General features: G+C 37.2%; 2 protein-coding genes across 2 annotated transcripts; both read right to left on the bottom strand.

The window, feature by feature from the left end:
• Nucleotides 1-440: 440 nt before the first annotated feature.
• On the bottom strand, nucleotides 441-7,635 carry LOC140150821 (2-Hydroxyacid oxidase 1-like). Its single transcript, XM_072172997.1, is given in 10 exon segments — nucleotides 441-1,060; nucleotides 1,976-2,045; nucleotides 2,241-2,402; nucleotides 2,712-2,803; nucleotides 3,503-3,657; nucleotides 5,840-5,948; nucleotides 5,951-6,088; nucleotides 6,741-6,892; nucleotides 7,420-7,437; nucleotides 7,439-7,635. Coding segments are annotated over 10 exon segments (1,074 nt in total). The 5' UTR covers nucleotides 7,546-7,635; the 3' UTR covers nucleotides 441-989.
• Nucleotides 7,636-10,988: 3,353 nt separating this feature from the next.
• Nucleotides 10,989-21,051, bottom strand: LOC140150912 (2-Hydroxyacid oxidase 1-like). The gene is given in 8 exon segments (XM_072173099.1): nucleotides 10,989-11,064; nucleotides 11,935-12,004; nucleotides 12,222-12,383; nucleotides 13,001-13,092; nucleotides 13,942-14,026; nucleotides 17,721-18,037; nucleotides 19,456-19,607; nucleotides 20,899-21,051. Coding segments are annotated over 8 exon segments (1,080 nt in total). The 5' UTR covers nucleotides 21,033-21,051; the 3' UTR covers nucleotides 10,989-10,996.
• Between the last annotated feature and the right edge of the window lie 299 nt (nucleotides 21,052-21,350).

Consider the following 21,350-nt stretch of genomic DNA (forward strand, 5'->3'; position numbering starts at 1 on the left):
TAGCCATAGGCTGCGATCACATAGAAGTATACTATTCGGGTATACGGTGCACGTTTTGCAGGTTCACGCGTATAGCTTAAATCGAGCAAGGCAATTTCATAGTACCGGGTCACATAAGGCTACGATCGCATAGAAGTATACTATTCGGGTATACGATGCACGTTTTGCAGGTGCACGCGTATAGCTTAAATCGAGCAAGGTAATTTCATAGTACAGGGGTCACATAAGAGCTATTCGAAAAGGCCGTATACCTGCGTTTAGTATAGTATAGTGGGAATCGCGCGTGTTCGATTTTAGTGCAGCGTATACCGTCCAAATTTTAAAAACCTAAACCATATGTGGGTAAATTCATTTTTTAAATAGATGCACTATCTAATTCTGCACAACCTCATTGAATGCAATGTGACCTCAAGAAGTAAAGTTACAAGCATTTGATAAGACGAAGAAAATGGGTACACTGACATACTCGCTATTCGCTATACGAAATACGCTCATTCGATCAGGCTGAGTTCACATAGTATACTCCTATACCGTATACTTCTATGTGAACTCAGCCTAACGGCCTCCTTAGTAAATATACTTTCCACATTGCAATCATAACATTTTTAAAGACATCAACATTTAAATATGGACATCCACTTTTAAATATGTATATAGTATGGCGATTTAAGAGTCCATTGAACAATATAAAAGAGGTTTGCTTTACTGAAAATTCAAGTGTTACCACACAGTTGTAAAATGTAAAACATGATTGTAATCAATTTGATTGTCAAGTAAATGTCACTACATGAATATGGGTCTGGTATCTGCATATTGATAGAGTAGACGGAACACTTGCTTGGTGACAAAAATCCTCACTGCTGTGTTACTACCGATAATAGTCCTCAGCGTGATTCACCATATACTGAAATCGTTTACTATAATATTTTGGGCTTTATTGTTTTTAGCATGTAATTGCTGATTCAAAAAGAGTTAAAGAAAATGGAAAGTTATAAGTTCGAAGAAATAGCCAGTCTTCTTTCTACCAAATCTGGTGTTATTTCCGTCAATGTCTTACAACCTGTGTGAAAATAAGGTAAAACGAGCAAACTTATAAGCAATGACATTTTAATACTGTTTAATACTATATTTTGGAAAACATATAATGCGATTATTAGAGTTTTATGTGTTTCCAATGTCCTCAGAAATCTCAAAACAGAAGGACTTTTTACTCTAAGACGATAAACAATTATACAAACAATAACATTACGTATTATTCAGATCGTGTTTGATACTTTGCTATTTTGGAAAAAATCTAAATGCAATTTCGTGTCTTATATATGGCTACAATTCCGTAAACATATCAAGATATAATTTTAAAAGGAGTAAAATTGAGTTTTAAAAGAACTATAGGAACATGCAAATAAGTGACGCTGATGTCAGATGTACATATGACCACAAATTAGGCCTCAAAATAACTTATTACGTTCAGTCAAGTAACATGAAATAATTGTTTCTCAAACCCATTCTGTCGAAAATATCCCAATTTTTGCATCAAAATATCCAAATTTTTGCATCAAAAATATCCCAATTTTTGCAAGAATGTACAATCTCATTTTCACTGCGCCAAAATTGCGACATACAGCAACACTGCATGCACGTCACCACCCACTCTTGGGAAATGCCTCCTGGGATTGGAAATGGTTTCTAATTTTTGTTATTACTTGTTATGTCATTACTTTCAAATAACCACTTTACCTCCTAAATCAATGTAATAACATGCAGTTGACAATGAATCAAATATACGTCTGCACTCGACTGTTAACGTCCAAAATTCAATCAGTTAATTAGAAGGGAATTGCGTCAGCCTATATTTGTTATTGGCTACTAGGGTGTTTTTAGTATTATGTTATTTTTGTCCATAAACTGTTTATATTCATTATTAGGTAATAATCTTGGATAGATATTAAAGACAAATATTTCACGGTGTTCTAACCTGAGAGTGCCATAGCAATATCAAATTCATCTCGAAGTATTTGAAGAACTTTCTTCACTCCAGCTTCCCCCTAGTAAAAAATAACAACGTTTTGCACATGTTAGTTCCACGCAATCAATTTTCAATCCTAAATATGATTAACACCTTTCCTCTCTCTGTGTAATTGATCTCTAACAGCCAATGGCCTTCCTCACCTTAATCATGCCTAAAATCATCAAGATTCACGATTAAATCTACAAATGATAGTAAATATTATTGTACTCACATCGGCTGCCAAACCCCACAGCACAGGTCTTCCAACAAATACCGCTTTAGCCCCTAGAGCGAGAGCTTTCAAGACATCAGTGCCCTTCCTGATTCCTCCATCAAGGTAGACTTCGATATCTGATCCACGGACTGCCTGGACTATTTCTGGCAAGGCATCAATCTGTTAAAACAAATTGAAATGTTGCAACATCATAAAGCAGTGCAAAATTTAGAATACGGGGTGTTCAGGACCCCGTTCAGGACATGGAGGAGGTGGAGGCTTTATAGACTAGGGTCCCCTCAAAAATGTGACATGACACCTTATAGATAATTGATTACTTAATCATCTTTTTAAAAATGCATTGATACCGTATTTTGCAGAGGACTTGAATTTTATAATGCTATTTTCGAGTTTTTTAATGTTACATCATATAAACTCGGTAAAAAGCAACTTTCTGCTGGACTCCTAGATTGGAAACCATGCACGTACCGTGGCAAGGACTCCATCAAGTAAACGACCTCCATGATTAGACACAATAATGGCATCGGCCTTGTGTAAAACAGCATTATGAGCATCTTCCGCTGAAATAAACACATGATTGTCAAACAATTTAAAAAGTTGCTACTTCTTATCCAAAAGAGCAAAAAAGTGTGTCTCAAAGCTTCAAAAGATTGTGAAATTCACACGGAATGCATTTTGGCAACAGCATATTTTATCAAGGGCATGAGTCATTTTAAAGATCCCGTTCATAAAGTGTGTTTCCTCGATTCCTTAGAGGATAAGGACCATACCAAAACATTAAACATATGTTGCGAAACTGTACTAAATTTAGGAGTGTTTTTGCTCAATGGGCAAATCCTGTTTAGGGTATGTTTTGAAAATCTCTGAAACCTGAGTGCCCAACCCCTTGGAATGCCAGATGTAGATGTAGGGTATCTTAGTTTACTAAAGTTACAAATGTTACAATATGACTTTAAAGGGTTACTACACCCCTGGTCAATGTTGTGCCTATTTTTGCATTTTCTCAAAAATTATAGCGCAGTGGTTACAAGTAAGATATGTATATTATAGGGGCAAGGACTACAACTACTGCACTGAAAATTCAGAAACTTACGGTAAGTAGTTATTGATTTATTGATCAAATATTGGTTTTCCCTCATTTTTCGCCAATGCGCTATAACTTTTGAGAAAAATGCAAAAATAGGCACAAAATTGGCCAGGGGTGTAGTACCCCCTTAACTTAAGAAGCGTCTAACCACTTAACAAATCCAAGCACTTACCTGTCATTATTCCCTTGAGAATGATTGGTAATGAGGTGACGGACTTGATCCAGTCGATATCGCGCCAAGTCAAAGTTTCGTCTTTCAGTTTCACAAACGTTGACCCGTGCCGCAGTTCTTCATTTGAATATCCATAACCCACAAAGTTTTCAAATCTTGATATAGTTTTAAAAAAAAATAAGAGTGCTATGCAAAATTAGATATTTAAGTCTCTGCAGTGCAATATTACCCACTTGTGAAACCTGCACTTTAACTTAAGAAGGAAGGAAATTTAGTATATTAAAAATGCTAAAATTGTCAAACAATATTTTGCTACAAAAGTGAATTGAAGATTTTTTTTTCTTCAATTCCATGGTGAATTATTGTAGATCATTTTGGGAAAAGTGGGGGATGAGGCTGCGGATCACGAAATGCCCTTTTATGTAGAGAAATTAGGTACATGTATTTCAATGGGGCTTCAACTTTCGCTAGGATCACTGAATGGGACTCTTATGTGCAAAATTTACCCATTTAAATTGTGGTTTAGTACCTGGGGATCTATTGTACTAAGAAATCGACGATACCAACTCAATCAAGTTAACTTTTGAGGAAAAAAAAGATGAGAAAATCCCTTTTCTTGACACATTGATTGTTCGGCGTGATGAGGACGGCACTGTCAAATTGTTAGTGTATCGCAAGGTCACACACACTGACCAGTATTTGAATTTCGTATCTCACCATCCTCTGCATCAGAAACTGGGTGTGATAAGAACTCTTATGGACAGAAATAACAATATCATCATAAAAGACAAAGACAAGGAAGAGGAAGAAGAAAACATCAAAAAAGCTCTTCACACCTGTAGATACCCGCCATGGAATATTGATAGAATCGAAACACAAATGGAAACCCCTAAAGAGAAGAAAAAATCCAAGAAAGACGAAAACAGCAAGTCGAGGGGTCTTGTCGAAGATGTAGAAGAGGTCTCCGAACGTATCGCAAGAACTTTCAAAAGTTATAACATTGCCACTTACATGAAACTTCACACAGTGACATCGCCCCGATATCTTCATGGCAGAAAATGCCATGGTAGGGTGAATCCACAGCCACGAATTGTTGTTCCCACCTGTTTATAAAACACATAATAGGCTGAAGGACATCCGACTAAGGCTAATGACATTAGCCTGTGACTGACCTCTGTACGGTAGCGAGCATACATACGCCATTGTCATATGCTTTTAACTGCCTTTACGATAGTCTCCTACGCAGTCAGTTTGTGTCAGTCGGTCTGACACTCGTCGATCCTGTTTGTTCGTGATAGCCACATACAGTCTGGCCGAGACTACCTCCACGAGGGTCTACGCTGCGCTATATAAAATCTGATGATTTTGGTCACTTTTTCAGCTCAAGACGCACGCTAGTTTTTCAAAGCGCTACCTATAACGACGATAATACATGTTGAACATATATGTTCAAGTGCAAGGAACCACATCTGGTTTCTTTATACGAAATCATTTACGGGAGATATTCATCATTTTCCACCCCGGTATCAAAAGATTTATCGTCTGAACATCAATCGTGCATAGCACATTTACGTGTATCGATCCCGTGTATTCATTTCAGTGTCTCTGGCTGTACTAATGTAATTATTAACCATGCGATGTCGGTGTGACCCATTGCTCCCTAATGAAAATGTCAGTTCATCCCAAAGACAAACGTGATCCTGAGAACCACGGATGTCATTTACGCTATTCCTTGTAAGAACTGTCATTTTAAAATATGTAGGAGAAACGGGAAGAAAGTTCGGCAAGCGAATGGACGAACACCGGGCGCAAGCGGAAAAGGCAGGCGCTAACGTGCGGACTCGCGCAGTTAGAAAGGCATCACAATCCATTGTTAATAAATCGGCCATCACAGTCCATGTGCAGGAGAACGACCATATTATAGGCTGGGAAGAGGCTAAGGTAGTCGGTAAAGAGGCAGATAGATACAAGCGGTGGATTAAGGAGGCGATACAGATCAGAAAGCAAGAGACCATCATGAACAGGGACGAGTGGCAATACAATCTCAGTCCCATGTTTGACGATCTTCTTGGAAAAATAACTGGCAACCACGTTGCTAAGCAACCACCAGCATCAATGGTAAACAGAAGTTCGTCACAACAACAATAGTGTAGAAAAGGACGTCTGGTAGACTCCGAAACTTTCACAGTGAGTACTGTTTCTTGGACTAAAAGTAAGAAAAATCTACTATTATGTACTAAGATTTATCGAGATATTTAGCTAGGCGTCTTTGGCTTAACTATTATCATAATTATAGTTTTGATTGATTTACACATACACGTATCAGGTCCTACTTGCCTATATGGTTGTGGAAGTACTTGTGGACTCATCACGGAATATTTCTTTCCAGTCACAACGTTGTCTATGGTCACAACAATACCCTTACACCCAGCCTTCTCAGCCCTTATAGGCGTTGTACCAGACTCCTATCTTTGAAAATATTTAATTGCAACCATTTAAGACCATCGGGTGAAGCGACGGCTATATCTTCAAGACGTTTGGTTGACCAATAACTTATGACCATCCCAGTTTGCATAGATGATGCCGCTGTAGAAGCAATAAGGGTAAAAACATTAAAATTAATACACACATGTTCATAGGAAGCATCCAGATGATGCTTCATTCTCCATGCTTCTCCCGATGCTTCAAAGTCCATGGTATAAGAAAGTTTAATATGTTACGACTGCTATCTGTGGTAGTTCGATACTTCATCCAGTGCTATCTCTAATTCAATATCCATCCCCAGTGCTATCAGAAGTAGTGCTATAAGTGATAATTTTACTTCATAGTGCTATCAGAGTAGTAGTTCTTCATCCATAGTTCTATTTCATCCTCATTTATTAGTTCTACTTCATCCACAGTGCTATCAGAAGTTGTACTTCGTTCAATGCTATCAGAGGTAGTTCTACTTCATCTACTGCACATCTTAATAATAATTAAGTAAAATTTACCTCAAAACTATGTAACATTTACTCAATTATATATCTTAATCAAATTAATTATAATTTTACATAATTTGGTAAATTACTCAAATAAACAATTAAAAACTGCAATTTTTAAAAGATACGCACACTCCTGAGACAAACTCTGGTGTTTTTTTTCTTTTCGTTTTTTTTGGGTTTTTTGGTGGGTTTTTTTGGGGGGGTTGCGTAATAAATAATCACAACTAAAAAGGATTTGTCTTGTTATATCTATTTACCTTTAGCTGTAGCAATCTCGCCATCAGGATGTGCTACGCAGTGTTTAGCAGTCGGTGAAATAGCAATAGGAAATGATATTCGTTGTCCTAAAATAGTGGTAGACAGATCACGGTTAGAAACATCTCTCATCAACCTGGGTAATAGCCTCAACCTGCAAGTTGGCAAAATGTTATACTACTCACGAAACTTTGCAGAAAATGTTGCATATAAATGAGGACATTTTGAACGTGATATTGAAATGGTGTCCCAAAATGCCCCCCCCCCCCCCTCGGCCCGTCCAAAATCGCCCACCCCACCCTCTCGGCCTGCCAAAAAAATTGCATATTTAAGCGTTTCCGTACTGTTGTCCTAAGCCTTTTTCGAGCGTTCTATATAAAAGGCGCCCCATGAATATTTACCAAAAATCGCTCCTCCCCGGCTTGCCAAAATTGCTTCCCCCCCCCCCCCTCCTTCGGCTCGCAAAAATGTCTTCCCCTCCCCCAATTTAACCCTCCCACCAGGGCTCATAATTATTGTACAGTCCCTTAGTGCCCCACCCCGGTGCCCCACCCCTTTGACCTATCTAAATTGCTTACTTACCGCCCCCCGAACAGTTGTTGCCTGATTGCGAGTCATCCACCGCCAGTCTACCGCCAAAAATGTCTCAAAATAAAATGATCATAACAAACAGCTACAAACCTTTTGAAAGCATCTTTGAAGGGTTTGTTCTTCTTGTGCGCCACAACTAAAATAATCAAAGGCATATTTTGGCAAATGTGTCCTTGCATATGCCTCATAGTCGTCAACACAGACTAACGCTGCCATGGCTTGTTCCAGTCATGTTCATGTTAATGTGCACGTAATGTTGTGGTACAAAAATAGAATGCCTTATTCCACGCAGTGGCTATGACACATGCATAGCTCAAAGTTTATAGTTCATGGACTGATGTTAGACTTTGTTCAAGTCTTTATAAAGAGCTCCATTGTCACAACATACAAATAACAAACAAAAAACACTCCATGTTTTGTTGTTGTTGTTTTGTTTCTTTTTTGTTTCCACTGCAGAGGCTTCCCCATAGTTGCCATTTTTGTGAGAACTTATTCAAATCAAAATCACATGCTGCTTGATATTTCAAGATATTAAATAATATTTAATTACTTGTTTCAAAGTTTATTAGTTCATGGAATGATGTTAGACATTGTTGTCTTTATTAAGAGCCCCATTGTCACAACATACAAATAACGTTAAAAATACCGTTATTTCCAAAAGGGACATTCAAAAATTACTCGGGGAGCTAGAGGCACGTCCTGTGCATCCCAAGGACTAAACCAAACCAACTTTTTAGGTTCCTGAGATGACCCCAAAACATAATCAGGATGTTCCCAAAAATATAAACTGGCCCCAAGTGGGTTTTTCCAAGATGGCGTCCAAAATGGCCCCCAAATGCAGGTAATCACTATAAATGACCATATATGAATACTATTTCTGAATCAAACTAACCCTTTTAGCTTAATTAAAAAGCCCAGCATAAACATAAGTTGATATAAAGAAAAAGAATTCCCAACAGTCTAAACCATGTAATTAATGAGAGCATACAATGCGAAATAAAGACACCAGATCTGAAACTGGCTTTAACTTAAATCAATGTTGATTTTTGCGTTCTTTCAATTCCTTTTTTCGGTTCAAACTCACTTTCTAATATTACTTATATGGGCATTTCGTGATCCACAGCCTCATCCCCCACTATTCTCAAAAAAAAGTTGAGTATTTTATACCACTGGAAACCTCTGTCTACATAAATAATGTTTATGTTCCAAAAATTTCTTGGAGATTAATTCGTTTAGGAAAAATACCGTCAAATTTCAATTTTGTTCTGGTATACCAGAACGAAATTACAACAGTGGCATATAGAGCAGTGTAATACACATAATCAATCATGCATAACCCGGAAAGGCAAAATCGGAATCAACTGAAATTTTTGGAATAAGCTTTTTTCGTGGATATCATAAAAAGAGGATGATTTTGATTTAAACTTTTAACCTTGTGTTTGGATCAAAAGTTTAAATCAAAATCATGGTTTATACCAACACAGATGAACTTTCATGAACATAAAAAGAGGATGCTAGGATCACGAAATCACGTAAGCAATGACATTTGTATGCAACTTTTTATGCAATTTGCCGACAACTAATATGCACCTTTGCATCACTTAAAAGGGCATTTCGTGATCCACAGCCTCATCCGCCCACTTTTCTCAAAAAAGTTGAGATTTTTATATCACTGGAAACCTCTGGCTACATAATGTTTATGTACAAAATATTTCTTGCAGATTAATTCGTTTAGCAAAGATATCGTGAAATTTGAATTTCGTTCTGGTGCACCAGAACGAAATTACAACACATTGTCTATGGAGCAGTGTAATATGCATAATCATGCATAACTCGCGAACGCAAAATCGGAATCAACTGAAATTTTGGGAATAAGCTTTTTTCGTGGATATCATAAAAAGAGGATGATTTTGATTTAAACTTTTAACCTTGTGTTTGGATCAAAAGTTTAAATCAAAATCATGGTTTATACCAACACAGATGAACTTTCATGAACATAAGAGGATGCTAGGATCACGAAATCATCCTTTAAGTCCTTCATACCATGCATACCTCACCCAACTCCAACTCCTATTTTTCAATTCCCTGCAACTTATACTGGATATTTTGTAATTCACACCACTTTAACTTGCACGCATTCCTTTCTACATTAAAAACCCGTCCATAAATTTGTATATATGTTTCTTTTATAGAGAATGAACATTTTTAATGTAAGGGTAAATATGAAAATAACAACAAATAAAAGTAATGTTTTCTCTACTTATACAAGACCAGGGACAATAAAACTTTAGGGGCTCCATTCTACTTCAGTGCCAATGAGGTTAAGAAAATGGCAGTTGTTCCAAATCTACCTTTCAAAGAGTGTGCTGATATTCAAAACGTTTATGTCTCGTGGACAAGCATTAAAAGTGCTGATTACTTCGTTTTTTCATACAAGGCCACTAATGAATAGGCTATACCGTATGTATTTTAAACCCTAAAAGTTCAATCTGGTTATAAAATAAAGATGGATTCTTTGCACTATTGCACCTTTTTTTTTTAACTCACCCTGTATATTGCTTGTAGACAATAAACACCCTGTTTATGGACTGAACATCTTATATAGTAATTTAAGTGGAGCACTATAGATATTTTAGTTCATGAAGAGTGTGTTTAATCTTTTGTAATGAAATTAGAAGGATTAGACGGTTTGCAGGGCACTGTGCAAGAAGCGAAGAGGAAGCAGCTTCAAGTGTTCTTATGTGGCAGTCCAAACATGGAAAGCGAACAAGAGGTGCACCCAAGAAGGATTATATCAAGATGTTGGCAGATGATACAGGATTAACAGGCCCAGACATCAAGAATTGTATGCTTGACAGAGCAGTTTGGAGAGCCGTTATGGGAGTCCGACTACAAGAGTCGACATAAGCAAGCAAGTAAGCAATGACATTTGTATGCAACTTTTTATGCAATTTGCCGACAACTAATATGCAGAAATCTTATCACATTTTGAGACTTTTATGCTGCTGCGCGACATGTTAAGAGATTGCAGGGACACGTGTGCATTTCATTCAACATTTAATAAAGAGGTTCTGTGTACTTTCATGGAGTTATCAAAAATGATAATTCAATTAAATGGAATGACATTTTAAATGAAACCTACCCTTCTAAGTAAATCAAAAGGATTTTTTTTTATTATTATTACATTTTATAGATATTAATTTCGTGTAATTGTAGGCACCTGTGGGCATTTTATTCATTTTTGCAGAGTTTGTATTCGTTTTTGTATTCTAATTAGCATTGTTTGAATATAATACCATTAACTTAATGGCATTAATGATCCTAGTGTGTACTTTCATGGAGCTGTAGGTAATTAAAAAAAATGACAAGTCAATTAAATGAATTAGTGAAATACCAGACATGTACGTGTACTTTCAAGAGGTGGTTTGACATTTTGAAACCTATCAAGAAACAGCAACAACTTTACGATGATATTACGTCAATATTTGAAATTGTATGTGAATTATGTTATTAAATTTTAGGTTTTAAAATATAAGCTCATAAGGGTAAATCCTTGGATCCCTATTATTTATATTATATATTAACGATAATTAATACATCAAAGAAGTTCCTATTTATTTCTCGCTATTGATTACACAGATTACACAACCAATTATAATTATTATATTCAATTTGGAGAAATAATCTGTCTTCTTTCTACCAAATCTGGCGTTATTTCCTTCAATGTCTTACAACCTGTATAAAAATAAGATAAAACAAAAAAACTTATATAAGCAATGACATTATGTATTATCCAGTTCGTCCGTGATACTATTTTGGAAAACATATAGGCCTAATGCGATTATTCGGCATTGTGTTTCCAATGTCCACAGAAATTTTAAAACAGAAGGGTTTTTTTACTCTAGATATATATAAAGAAGATAAAACAAACTTATACAAACTGATACAGATCGTGTTTGATACTTTACTATTTTGGAAAACATCTAAATGCAATTATGCGTCTTATATGTCTACAATTCCGTAGATATATATCAAGGAATAAAATTGAGTTTTAAAAGGAATATAGGAACATGCAAATTATCAAGTGCCGCTGGTGTACAAACAAGATGACTACACAATAGGAACACAAAATTACATCAACGCACTTTTTGCCAAAATGTACCATCTTTGCTTGAAAATGACAAATCTCATTTTCACTGCGCCAAAATTGCGACAAACGGCAACACTGCTTGTTACCACCACTCTCTTGGGAAATGCCTTCTGGGATTGGGATGTGGATTCTAATTTTTGTTATTACCTAATTATGTCATTATTTTCAAATCACCACTTTACATCCTAAATCAATGTACATGTAATACATATAAGATGCATTTGCCAGTGAAAAAAATATACGTCTGCATTCGACTTTTAACATCCAAATTTTGATCAGTAAATGGGAGGTGGGATTGTGTCAGCCTATATTTGGTAATGGCTACTATGGTGTTTTTAGTATGGTAGGGTTTTTTTCATAAACTGTTTATGTTATTCATATAGGTAAAAATCTTCATATTGAAATTACAAATGATATGGTTTCTAACTATGACAAATATTCCATTGTGTTCTTACCTGATAGTGCCATAGCAGTATCAAATTCATCTCGAAGTATTTGAAGAACCTTCTTCACCCCAACTTCTCCCTAGTAAAAATAACATAAATAGTTATTAGTTCCGTGTGTTTAATAGGATATTACAATCCATCAACGCCCTTTCTCACCTTGTGGGACTAATTTCTTTTCATTCAAACTTGGTGGGCTAAGCAAGAAATCCCTATCATAAAAGGCCTTCCACACCTTAAAGCTCCTTAACCACACCTTAAATTATCATTCAGCATGCCATTGGAAATGTTGTACTCACATCGGCTGCCAGACCCCACAGCACAGGTCTGCCAACAAATACCGCTTTAGCCCCTAGAGCAAGAGCTTTCAAGACATCAGTGCCCTTCCTGACTCCTCCATCAAGGTAGACTTCCATATCCGATCCACGGACTGCTTGGACTATTTCTGGCAAGGCATCGATCTTTGAAAAAAAAGCAGAAAATTGACGACATCAAAGCAGTTGCGAAATGTTAAATTAATTAGAGTGAAGGGTGTTCAGGGCATGCCATGGTGGCGTCCAAGATGCAGAAATGTGGCATTACATGGATGATTCTTTATTTCCGTTTATGTCTTAATTAATATATTTTTCTCTTACAGAACTGGTGTGAGACTAAAAAAACAAGTTTCTTCGCAGTTGGCCTGAAACACAAAATGCAAAATGCCCGGTTTTTTTTCGTTCAGTTTCAGGCTGTGGTAACCTTTTTTTTAAAAACATCTCAGAGGAAACTCGTATCTTTATTCTAACCTACTCTGCATATTCAGTATAGGCTAAATATTATGTTTTAGGACAATTTTATATTGATTTTCATAGGATTTATCAATTTTATATTGCTTGTAAAACAAAATGTACGTAAATATCCGTATCTGTTTTTATTGATTTCTCAAATGAAAAAACCGAAATGTGGTCAACTCCAAAAACGAAATGCGTGCAACCTACGGGAAACACTTCGGTTTTGGTCCAATGATTCTTATTTTTTCTACACACAGTAAAAGGCAAACATTCTGTTAGATTCAGGAATCCACGTACGTAGTACGTACCGTGGCAAGGACTCCATCGAGTTGACGACCTCCATGATTAGACACAATAATGGCGTCTGCCTTGTGTAATACAGCATTATTAGCATCTTCCGCTGGAGAAAAAACATAATTCATTGTCAAACAATTGAACAATTTAGAAAGCTGCCACTTCCTATATTCTCTTAGGCCTAAAAAATTGTTTGATTGGCGTAACATAAAAAAAAATTTAGGGTAGGTAGGTCGGGATTCTTTTCTTTTCTTTTCTTTTTTTTTTTACTTTTTAAGCTGTAAAAGCTTTGGAACTTTTTTTTTTTCTTTTTCTTTTTTTTTTTATTTTTTTTTTTAAATTTTATTATTTTGGGGGGGCAGAAAAAAAGTTAGGGTCGGGCCTAATTTTAGGGTAGGTCGGGTTACGCCAATCAAACAATTTTTTTAGGCCTTATCTAAGATCACAATATAAGGGTGTAATAAGAAGTCAAATTGTCACATTCCTTCCATCATGGCGATGAAGCTGCATTATTTCTGTAAGATACCTAAGATTTTTCTAAGAATTTTGATTAGTCTCCTATTGCTATACATAATCATTGACATGTTTCTTTAGATTTAATGCCGTCGATGGCTGGACGTACGCAGTTCCAATTTCATCTTGAACTATTGACATTTTTGCCCAGCGTCCACAGCATGATTTTGTGACGGGACTCCGTCAAAGACATATTTTCGGCGCATCCCAGACTGATAAGGGCATTTTCTAAGAAGTGTACATTTGAACCGCTTAAGAAATCCAAGCACTTGCATATCAATATCCCCTTGAGAATGATTGAACTATTGGCATTTTGCCTGGCGTTCACAACATAATTTTTTAACTGGATTTCGTCAAAGCCATATTTTCGGCGCATCCCAAACTGATAAAGACATATTGTAAGTAGTGTATAATGAACCGCTTTACAGATCCATGCACTTGCCTGTCAATATGCCCTTTAGAATGATTGGCAATGAGGTGACGGTCTTGATCCAGTCAACATCGCGCCAAGTCAAAGTCTGGTCCAGCTGTTTCGCTATAGTCGACTCGTATCGTAGTAATCTTCGTTTGAATATCCATAACCCACAAAGTTCTCGAATCTGGAATACAATAGCGAACTTCATTTTCATTTTCTCCAAATCTATGAATTATTGTAAATTATTTTTCAGGAGTGACTTACGGAAAGGTAGAAGCTGTGATAATCACTTAAAGGGTGTAACCCAATCGACAGCCTCATCCCCGATTTGTTTTTTCATCAAAACTGAGATTTTGGTATCACAAGGAAAGCTCCTATTTTGTCATTATCCCAGTAAAATTTTACGCCTATAGGCCTATATTTCGTTTAGATCGTGTAATAGTATGCACTATCCTATGAAGCATTGTTATACATGTTTTTTGTTTCTCATGTAAAAGCCGCTTAAGATCACAAAATGGTAGGCCTCGATGTAAGATAGAAAACAGAACATGAAAATATTGGATGACACCCCTTTAAAACGAAGCCATTAAAGCCATATTATAACATTTTCATACAAAATAGATTAGCATTTCTTTGCCATAAAATGTTAGTTTTTACTGTCAGATATATCCCCTTTTATTTTTGGGCCGAACAACTACAGCAAAGCAAAGAAAATTAGAATTTACTACCAGCGCATATGTCGCCAATACCTACCACTCCTTCGGTCACGTTATGGTACGACCCTTTGTTGTGTAGATCACCGTACCGCACGCCGTATACGTACTGTGTGTTATGAACATCGTGTATGCGTTCGACTAATAATTCCATCGTAATAATAAAACGCTTGGATTTTGACAAAACTACAGCACCTAGAGTCTTGATTTTTGCAGGGTATATTATTATGTTATAATATGGCTTTAAGCAAACAATATACCTCTGTATGGCTTGATCAATTTACAATTACACGTACTTTATAATTTGCGAAATCCACCCAAACCATTAAACATGAGCAGATAATACCATTTTCTTGACAATTTGGTTTAGTACATGGTTATTATGCTTTAACGGGTTATGCCATTTTAAATCGACTTTCGAAAAGTTTTTTGATACATTCATTGATTTCTCAAAAAGTAAAAATCGCAGTTTAACAAATAACGGTTCAAATGAAAGCCATTATTGGGGGCTAATTGTTGTATCACTATGATAGGCCTGACACCAATATAAACACTTGTTTCGGTGACCCAAGTTCATGGTCATTTCTGCTAACGCAGTTTTTACAGATGGCCTGGAATTTCATATTTCGGTTTCAGCGATTGCCCGAAAAAGGTGGTATGTTTTTGAAAAGCGTTTCCGCTTGGAATGTAGATAGTTATTGTTGCTATTACTCTTCGCGATTTTAATTTATGCCCTCTTTAGCCGACAATTTTCAATGCATTTTACACAATAGATACGTCGCTTGCATAAATACCGCTATTTTTAACAGTATCGTTTTTGTTAACCAACATAACATCAAAAAGAGTTCTCAAGACTTTGATGAGACCATAAATACCAAATCGGACTACATGTGATGAACAGATTTTACACTAGAATCAAAAGAACCAGCGTAGGCCCTCTCAAAATGTACTTTTTTTAAATATCGCGTTGTGATAAAAATGACTGCCTTTTCCTTGTTTTTTATAACAAGGAAAAGCTTTACTACCTCAAACTTCAAACGTAGTGCTGTCTCGGTGTCCGTTACTGGTTAGTATTATTCCGATTAAGCGATTTTCATGATTTAGGCCTACTTAGCCTACATTTGAGCAACTATTTGCCCACACCGTGTACGAATATATTCCAAATATGGCGCTGCATTCAGTATCACGCTAACGACAAGGTTATACTAAGATGTGTAAGACTTTCTGACACTATATTCACGGTTGTTCTAATGGCTATTCAAACTTATGACAAATTTGGCTGGTTTGCGTTGTTCAATACCATTTCACCTAGTCTTGGTACCAGCCGGTTTGTGCTCCTCCGTCACTAACGGTGACGGAGGAGCACAAACCGGCTGGTACCGAGACTACATTTCACCCTGATGTGACAGTGACGTCACATCCGGGGTCACGTCAGTATAAAGCTGGTTTCCACAGAGGAGTAAGATATCTTACTCCTCTGTGCTGGTTTCATACTAGCCTGAATCCTTCTGGCCTCTAATGGCGGCGCCTTTTTTTACCCACAATCCTTCACGTTGCCTAATTCAGCACAGTGGAGCGGCCGTGCGTGAGTATTCGAAGACTGGAGGATCGAGTCTAGTTTCATACTACCATGCCGGTTGCAATGAGCGGCGTGGCGCACGCGCATTGCAGACAAACGGACACAATCAAGACTTGTCATTGGTTGAAACGCTCTGCCGCTTGCCGGGTGTTCGTGATCGCGCGCCATTATCGTGATGATCGGGGATTCCTTTTTTTTTTTGTTGTCACCAGTCGAAATGTCCGTATTTCAGAATGCAATGAACATAAATCTGTACTCCCCCGGGGAGATGATGTATTTTGCGACACTCATGGCGGGAAAGAGATATGAAACGAATTTTATTAGGTGCAGCATCACTCGCTGGAGTTCGATGGCGCTGGTGTACATACGCACGCGCTTAAAGACACCGCATAGATGCGCGAGCGAAACAGCTGTTCACAACGCGTTGACATCACTGCCACATCGGGGTGAAAAATGGTATAGGTAATAGATGACTATGAAACCTCAAACTCGCCCCTCGATAAAGGTTGGCAATTGAAGCAGGCCTTAGTTTAGCGAACTTTGTCTAGTTTAATGCGATGCGAGTGCAAGCGCCGCTCAGAAGGTTTCTGGATACCGAATATGGGTTTAGATTAGGCCTATATCATGTCCTCTAGGCCACATAATTTATTTTTGGAAAGGAAAGTCTAATCTCGGAGCCTATTCAATTGAAAAGGGACTGGATTTTGTCATAATAATATAAAAATTAATACTTAATGCCTCGCGATTTTTTTGATATCCAACCATAGTATTTTAATTGATTAAACTGAACATAAAGCTATATCTTTACTAGCTTTATGCACTAATTTGCAGACCCGCCCGGCCTTCTACATGTAGTGAGTACCACATTAGATTGTGTTTACAAGAAATAATAAGCGCTGCCTCCTCGAAATTTCTTATGACATCAGCTTTGATGATTAAATATTATCTACAACTCGGCACCTGTGTTCAAGGCCTTTCTTTTATCTATTGACCTTAAAAGAAAGGATTAGAATGATCAGAATGCCGTCCCTGACCCCTTTCCACACATTAATAATGAGTCGGTAAGGGAACGTGCTACCGTTATACTTCAATGAGTACGTATGGCTACTACGCAGTTCAATGGCCTTATTGTGATCTGGCGGGAGTTTTAAAAGCACGGTCCCTGACTGCGTGGGCATATTTCCGGACAAGGAACAATAGAGACCAATTGCCTGGCAATGACGTCACATGTAATCCCAGTCTATAGTGTGATTAGAACATTATAGGCTGGGGGTCACTTATAGTACGATCAGTACGAAAAGTCCAATGCGATTATTAATGTATTTTCTAAAATTAAAAGAACCACTTTTTAGCGGGAATTTTTGTAAGTTACACAGCTGAAGTTGTGAAAGGGTTGAAAGACTATAATATTACGGCTTAAACAAGAATTTCTTTGTTTGGTCGTTATTCCTATAAACTCATCCCTTAAAACATTGCATTGCTCTAAAACTTATCGAGATATTTAGCTAGGCTACTAAGGAATAAACATATATTGTTTGAATTGCTTTACACTTAAACCTAGTAGGTGCTACTTACTTATATGGGTGCGGAAGTCCTTGTTTGTGCCTAATCGTGGCGTATTTCTTTCCAAGTACGGGGTTGTCAATGGTCACAACAATACTCTTACACCCAGCCTTTTCAGCCCTTTGTATTAGGCGTTCTACCAGACTTCTATCTTTGAAAATAGCTAATTGGAACCATTTAAGACCTGCAGGTGCAGCGACAGCTATATCTTCAAGACACTTAGTTGACATACTGCTTATGACCATCCCAGTTTGCATAGATGATGCCGCTGTAGAGGCAATAGAATTAACAGTTATAAAACAAATACTTTTATACATATATAGTTACATATGTGATTCCTTCTCCAAGCTTCTCACATTGTTTCAAAGTTCATATAAAAGTAAATTTAAACTCCATGATAAAGTGCTTAAGCTGGAATCGTTCATGCAGCGCTATCAACAGAGCCTAATTAAGACACATTGTGAACAGGTAGTTCTCCCCCCCCCCCCATCGATCTAAAAATGTAAAAATCCCATAGGAAAATGGCCGAAAAACAGCTTGTGCCCCCATCAGATCCGGTGCCCCCAATCATGGTCGGTGCCCCACCCCCCATATGATGACCCACGCTGCTACACCACTGAGTTCTACTTCATGCAGTGTTATGACTGCTCTCTGTGGTAGTTCTGTACTTCATCCAGTGCTATCAGAGGTTGTTCTAATGCAATACCACCCATCATCAGTGCTATCAGAAGTAGTGTTGTAAGTGATAATAACATGTACTTCATCCATAGTACTATCAGCTCAGAAGTAGTGTAGATTTTCATCATTCCATAGTACTATCAGAGGTAGTTATACTTCAAACACAGTGCAGTGATATCATGGATAATCATAGGTAGTCCCGCTTTATTCACAGTGCCATAAGATAATACGTTTACTTCATCCAGTGTTACCACTAGAGGTAATTCTACTTCATCCACAGTGCCATCAGAAGTAGTTCTACTTCATCCACATTGCTATCAGGGGTAGTTCTACTTCAGCAATAGTGCTATCTGAGGTAGTTCTACTTCATCCAGTACTATCAGAGGTTGTGTTATATCCTCCATAGTGCTATCAGAGGTAGTTCTACTTCATCCAGTGCTATCAGAGGTAGTTCTATTTCATCCAAAGTGGTGTCAAAAGTAGTTTTACTTCATCCAGTGCTATCGGAGGTAGTTTTACTTCTGTATAGTGCTATCAGAGGTGGTTTTACTTCATCCAAAGCTATCAGAAGTAGTTTTACTTCATCCACAGTGCTATCAGAGGTAGTTCTACGTCATCCACTGTGCTATCAAAGGTAGTTCTACTTCATCCAGTTCTATCAGAGGTAGTTCTGATTCATCTAGTGCTATCAGAGGTTGTTCTACTTGTTTATCCACAGTGTTATCAGATGTAGTTTTACTTCATACAGTGTTATTAGAGGTAGCTCTACTTCATCCACAGTACTATCTGAGGTAGTTCTGTTTCATTCAGTGCTATCAGAGGTAGTCCTACTTCATTCAGCGCTATCAGAGGTATTTCTACTTCATCCCCAGTGCTATCAGAGGTATTTTTGCTTTATCCAAAGCTATCAAAGGTATAATTCTACTTCATCCACAGTATATCAGAGGTAGTAATAAATAATCACAATTGCAAAACAACATTTTGTCCTGTCAATATCTATATAGGTACCTTTAGCTGTAGCAATTTCCCCATCAGGATTAGCTAAGCAGTGTCTACTAGTCGGTGAAATAGCTATAGGAAAGGATATTCGTTGTCCTAAAATAGTGGTAGACAGATCACGGTTAAAAACATCTCTCATCAATCTGGGTAATAGCCGCAACCTGCATGTTGATGTGAAAAACAGTAAAATGAAAGTTAATTTAGAAGTGGTAGTAGATCCCGAAAAATACAAAACTAACTTTCTGGGATTCCCAAAGTTCTGCCAGATAAAACATATCTCAATACAAAACCTTCAATGCGACCTAACTGAGAATAAAACCGATATACCGTATTCATTCAAATTTTAGAATAAAACCCTTATTTTGTCTTATGCTTTCCTACAATAACATGAACAGTCACTAAATTTGGCACAAGTCTAACATTTCGCGTTTAGGCTAAATATTAAAGGTACTCTGTATTTCCCTTTTGTCTTTATTTTTCAACCAAAGTGGATTGGTTTTGACTGATTTTTATTTTAAATGCAGGCTTTTTTTCCTTCCGATTTTGTACAATTTAATTGTAATGATTTTTTCCAGGTGGTGGCCGCATTGCATTCTCTAAATTCAGTACATTTTCATCGTCAACCGTGTAATTGAATGGGATTATTTTAGAAATTTTAAAACGCTTGAAATATCACAAACAAATAGGCATATGTTGATAAATAATATAAATACAAGCTAAAACCGTTGGGGTTAGATAATGAACCCCACAAAACTAACCGACTATATTGGAAAATGCCATACGGCCGGGCGGTTTCACAAGTTACCGGCTCGATCATGTCATCCGCCGCCTGGATTTTTCAGAATAAAGTCCTGACCGACTCTATTTGGCAAGTTCATCAGCCTGTAGATCAGGACTTTGACATTCGTCGTCTTATAATGTGTTTTTAGGTCTTTTATGAAACTTCGTCAAACGGTCAAAATTTTTAAATGATGATCGGCTTTTCTTCCCAGCTACGTACATTTTAATAGCCATTTTGTTGAGCACCTCAAATTACACGAAGGAATAACTTATTATCATTAGATTGATAAAGTTTACTTCAAGGACTATTGAATGTCAAAAATGTCCTTATTTGATATCAGAAGGACATTCCTCGTATTCGAAATGCAATTTGGTATGTCTGATGTGCTTTTAGGATCCATAAAACACAGTGCAAATGTGGGTGACCGAGCTCTTAAGGATTAGAGCATTTAGCTATGGCGAAACATTTTTTTATATATTAAAACAAATTCGGTCTGTATTCTTCTGACATCAGGAGTATCAGTATAGTAGAGGTGTTGGTGGTGATAGCCCGGGTGGTAGAAGCAGCTTCCATTAGAGCATGTACAAACGAACAACTCATTTGGGGTGACGGTATCATAGTCAGAAGAAGACCTCGGCCCTGGGTTTGCAAAACAATCTAGAATAACAAACCTTTTGAAAGCATCTTTGTTGTCTTGAAGAGTTTGCTGTTCTTCTGCACCACAACTAAAATAATCAAAGGCATATTTTGGCAAATGTGTCCTTGCATATGCCTCAAAATCGTCCACGCAAACTAATGCTGCCATGGCTGGTTACAGTATTGTTCATGTATGTTTTCAGCATGCCTTTAATAGCACACAAGCAATATACATTAATGAACATGTCACATGATGTCTCCGAGAGACACGTGGTTCATAATAATCAGACCGCGTAGACTGATATTTTTTATTATTTTTTATTTTTAGTATGTTTCGACTATATTAATAAATACGTATTTATAAATGCGCAGGTGACCATCTCCGCGCTGCCATAACAGCTTGCAGACAGTAAAGGTCGGTTCAAAGTGTATATTCGAAGGCGAATATTCGGCTTCGAATACTTTTTGGGCGTCAAAATATATGCGG

Source organism: Amphiura filiformis, chromosome 1 (assembly GCF_039555335.1).
Source record: "Amphiura filiformis chromosome 1, Afil_fr2py, whole genome shotgun sequence".
Lineage (NCBI taxonomy): Eukaryota > Metazoa > Echinodermata > Ophiuroidea > Amphilepidida > Amphiuridae > Amphiura > Amphiura filiformis.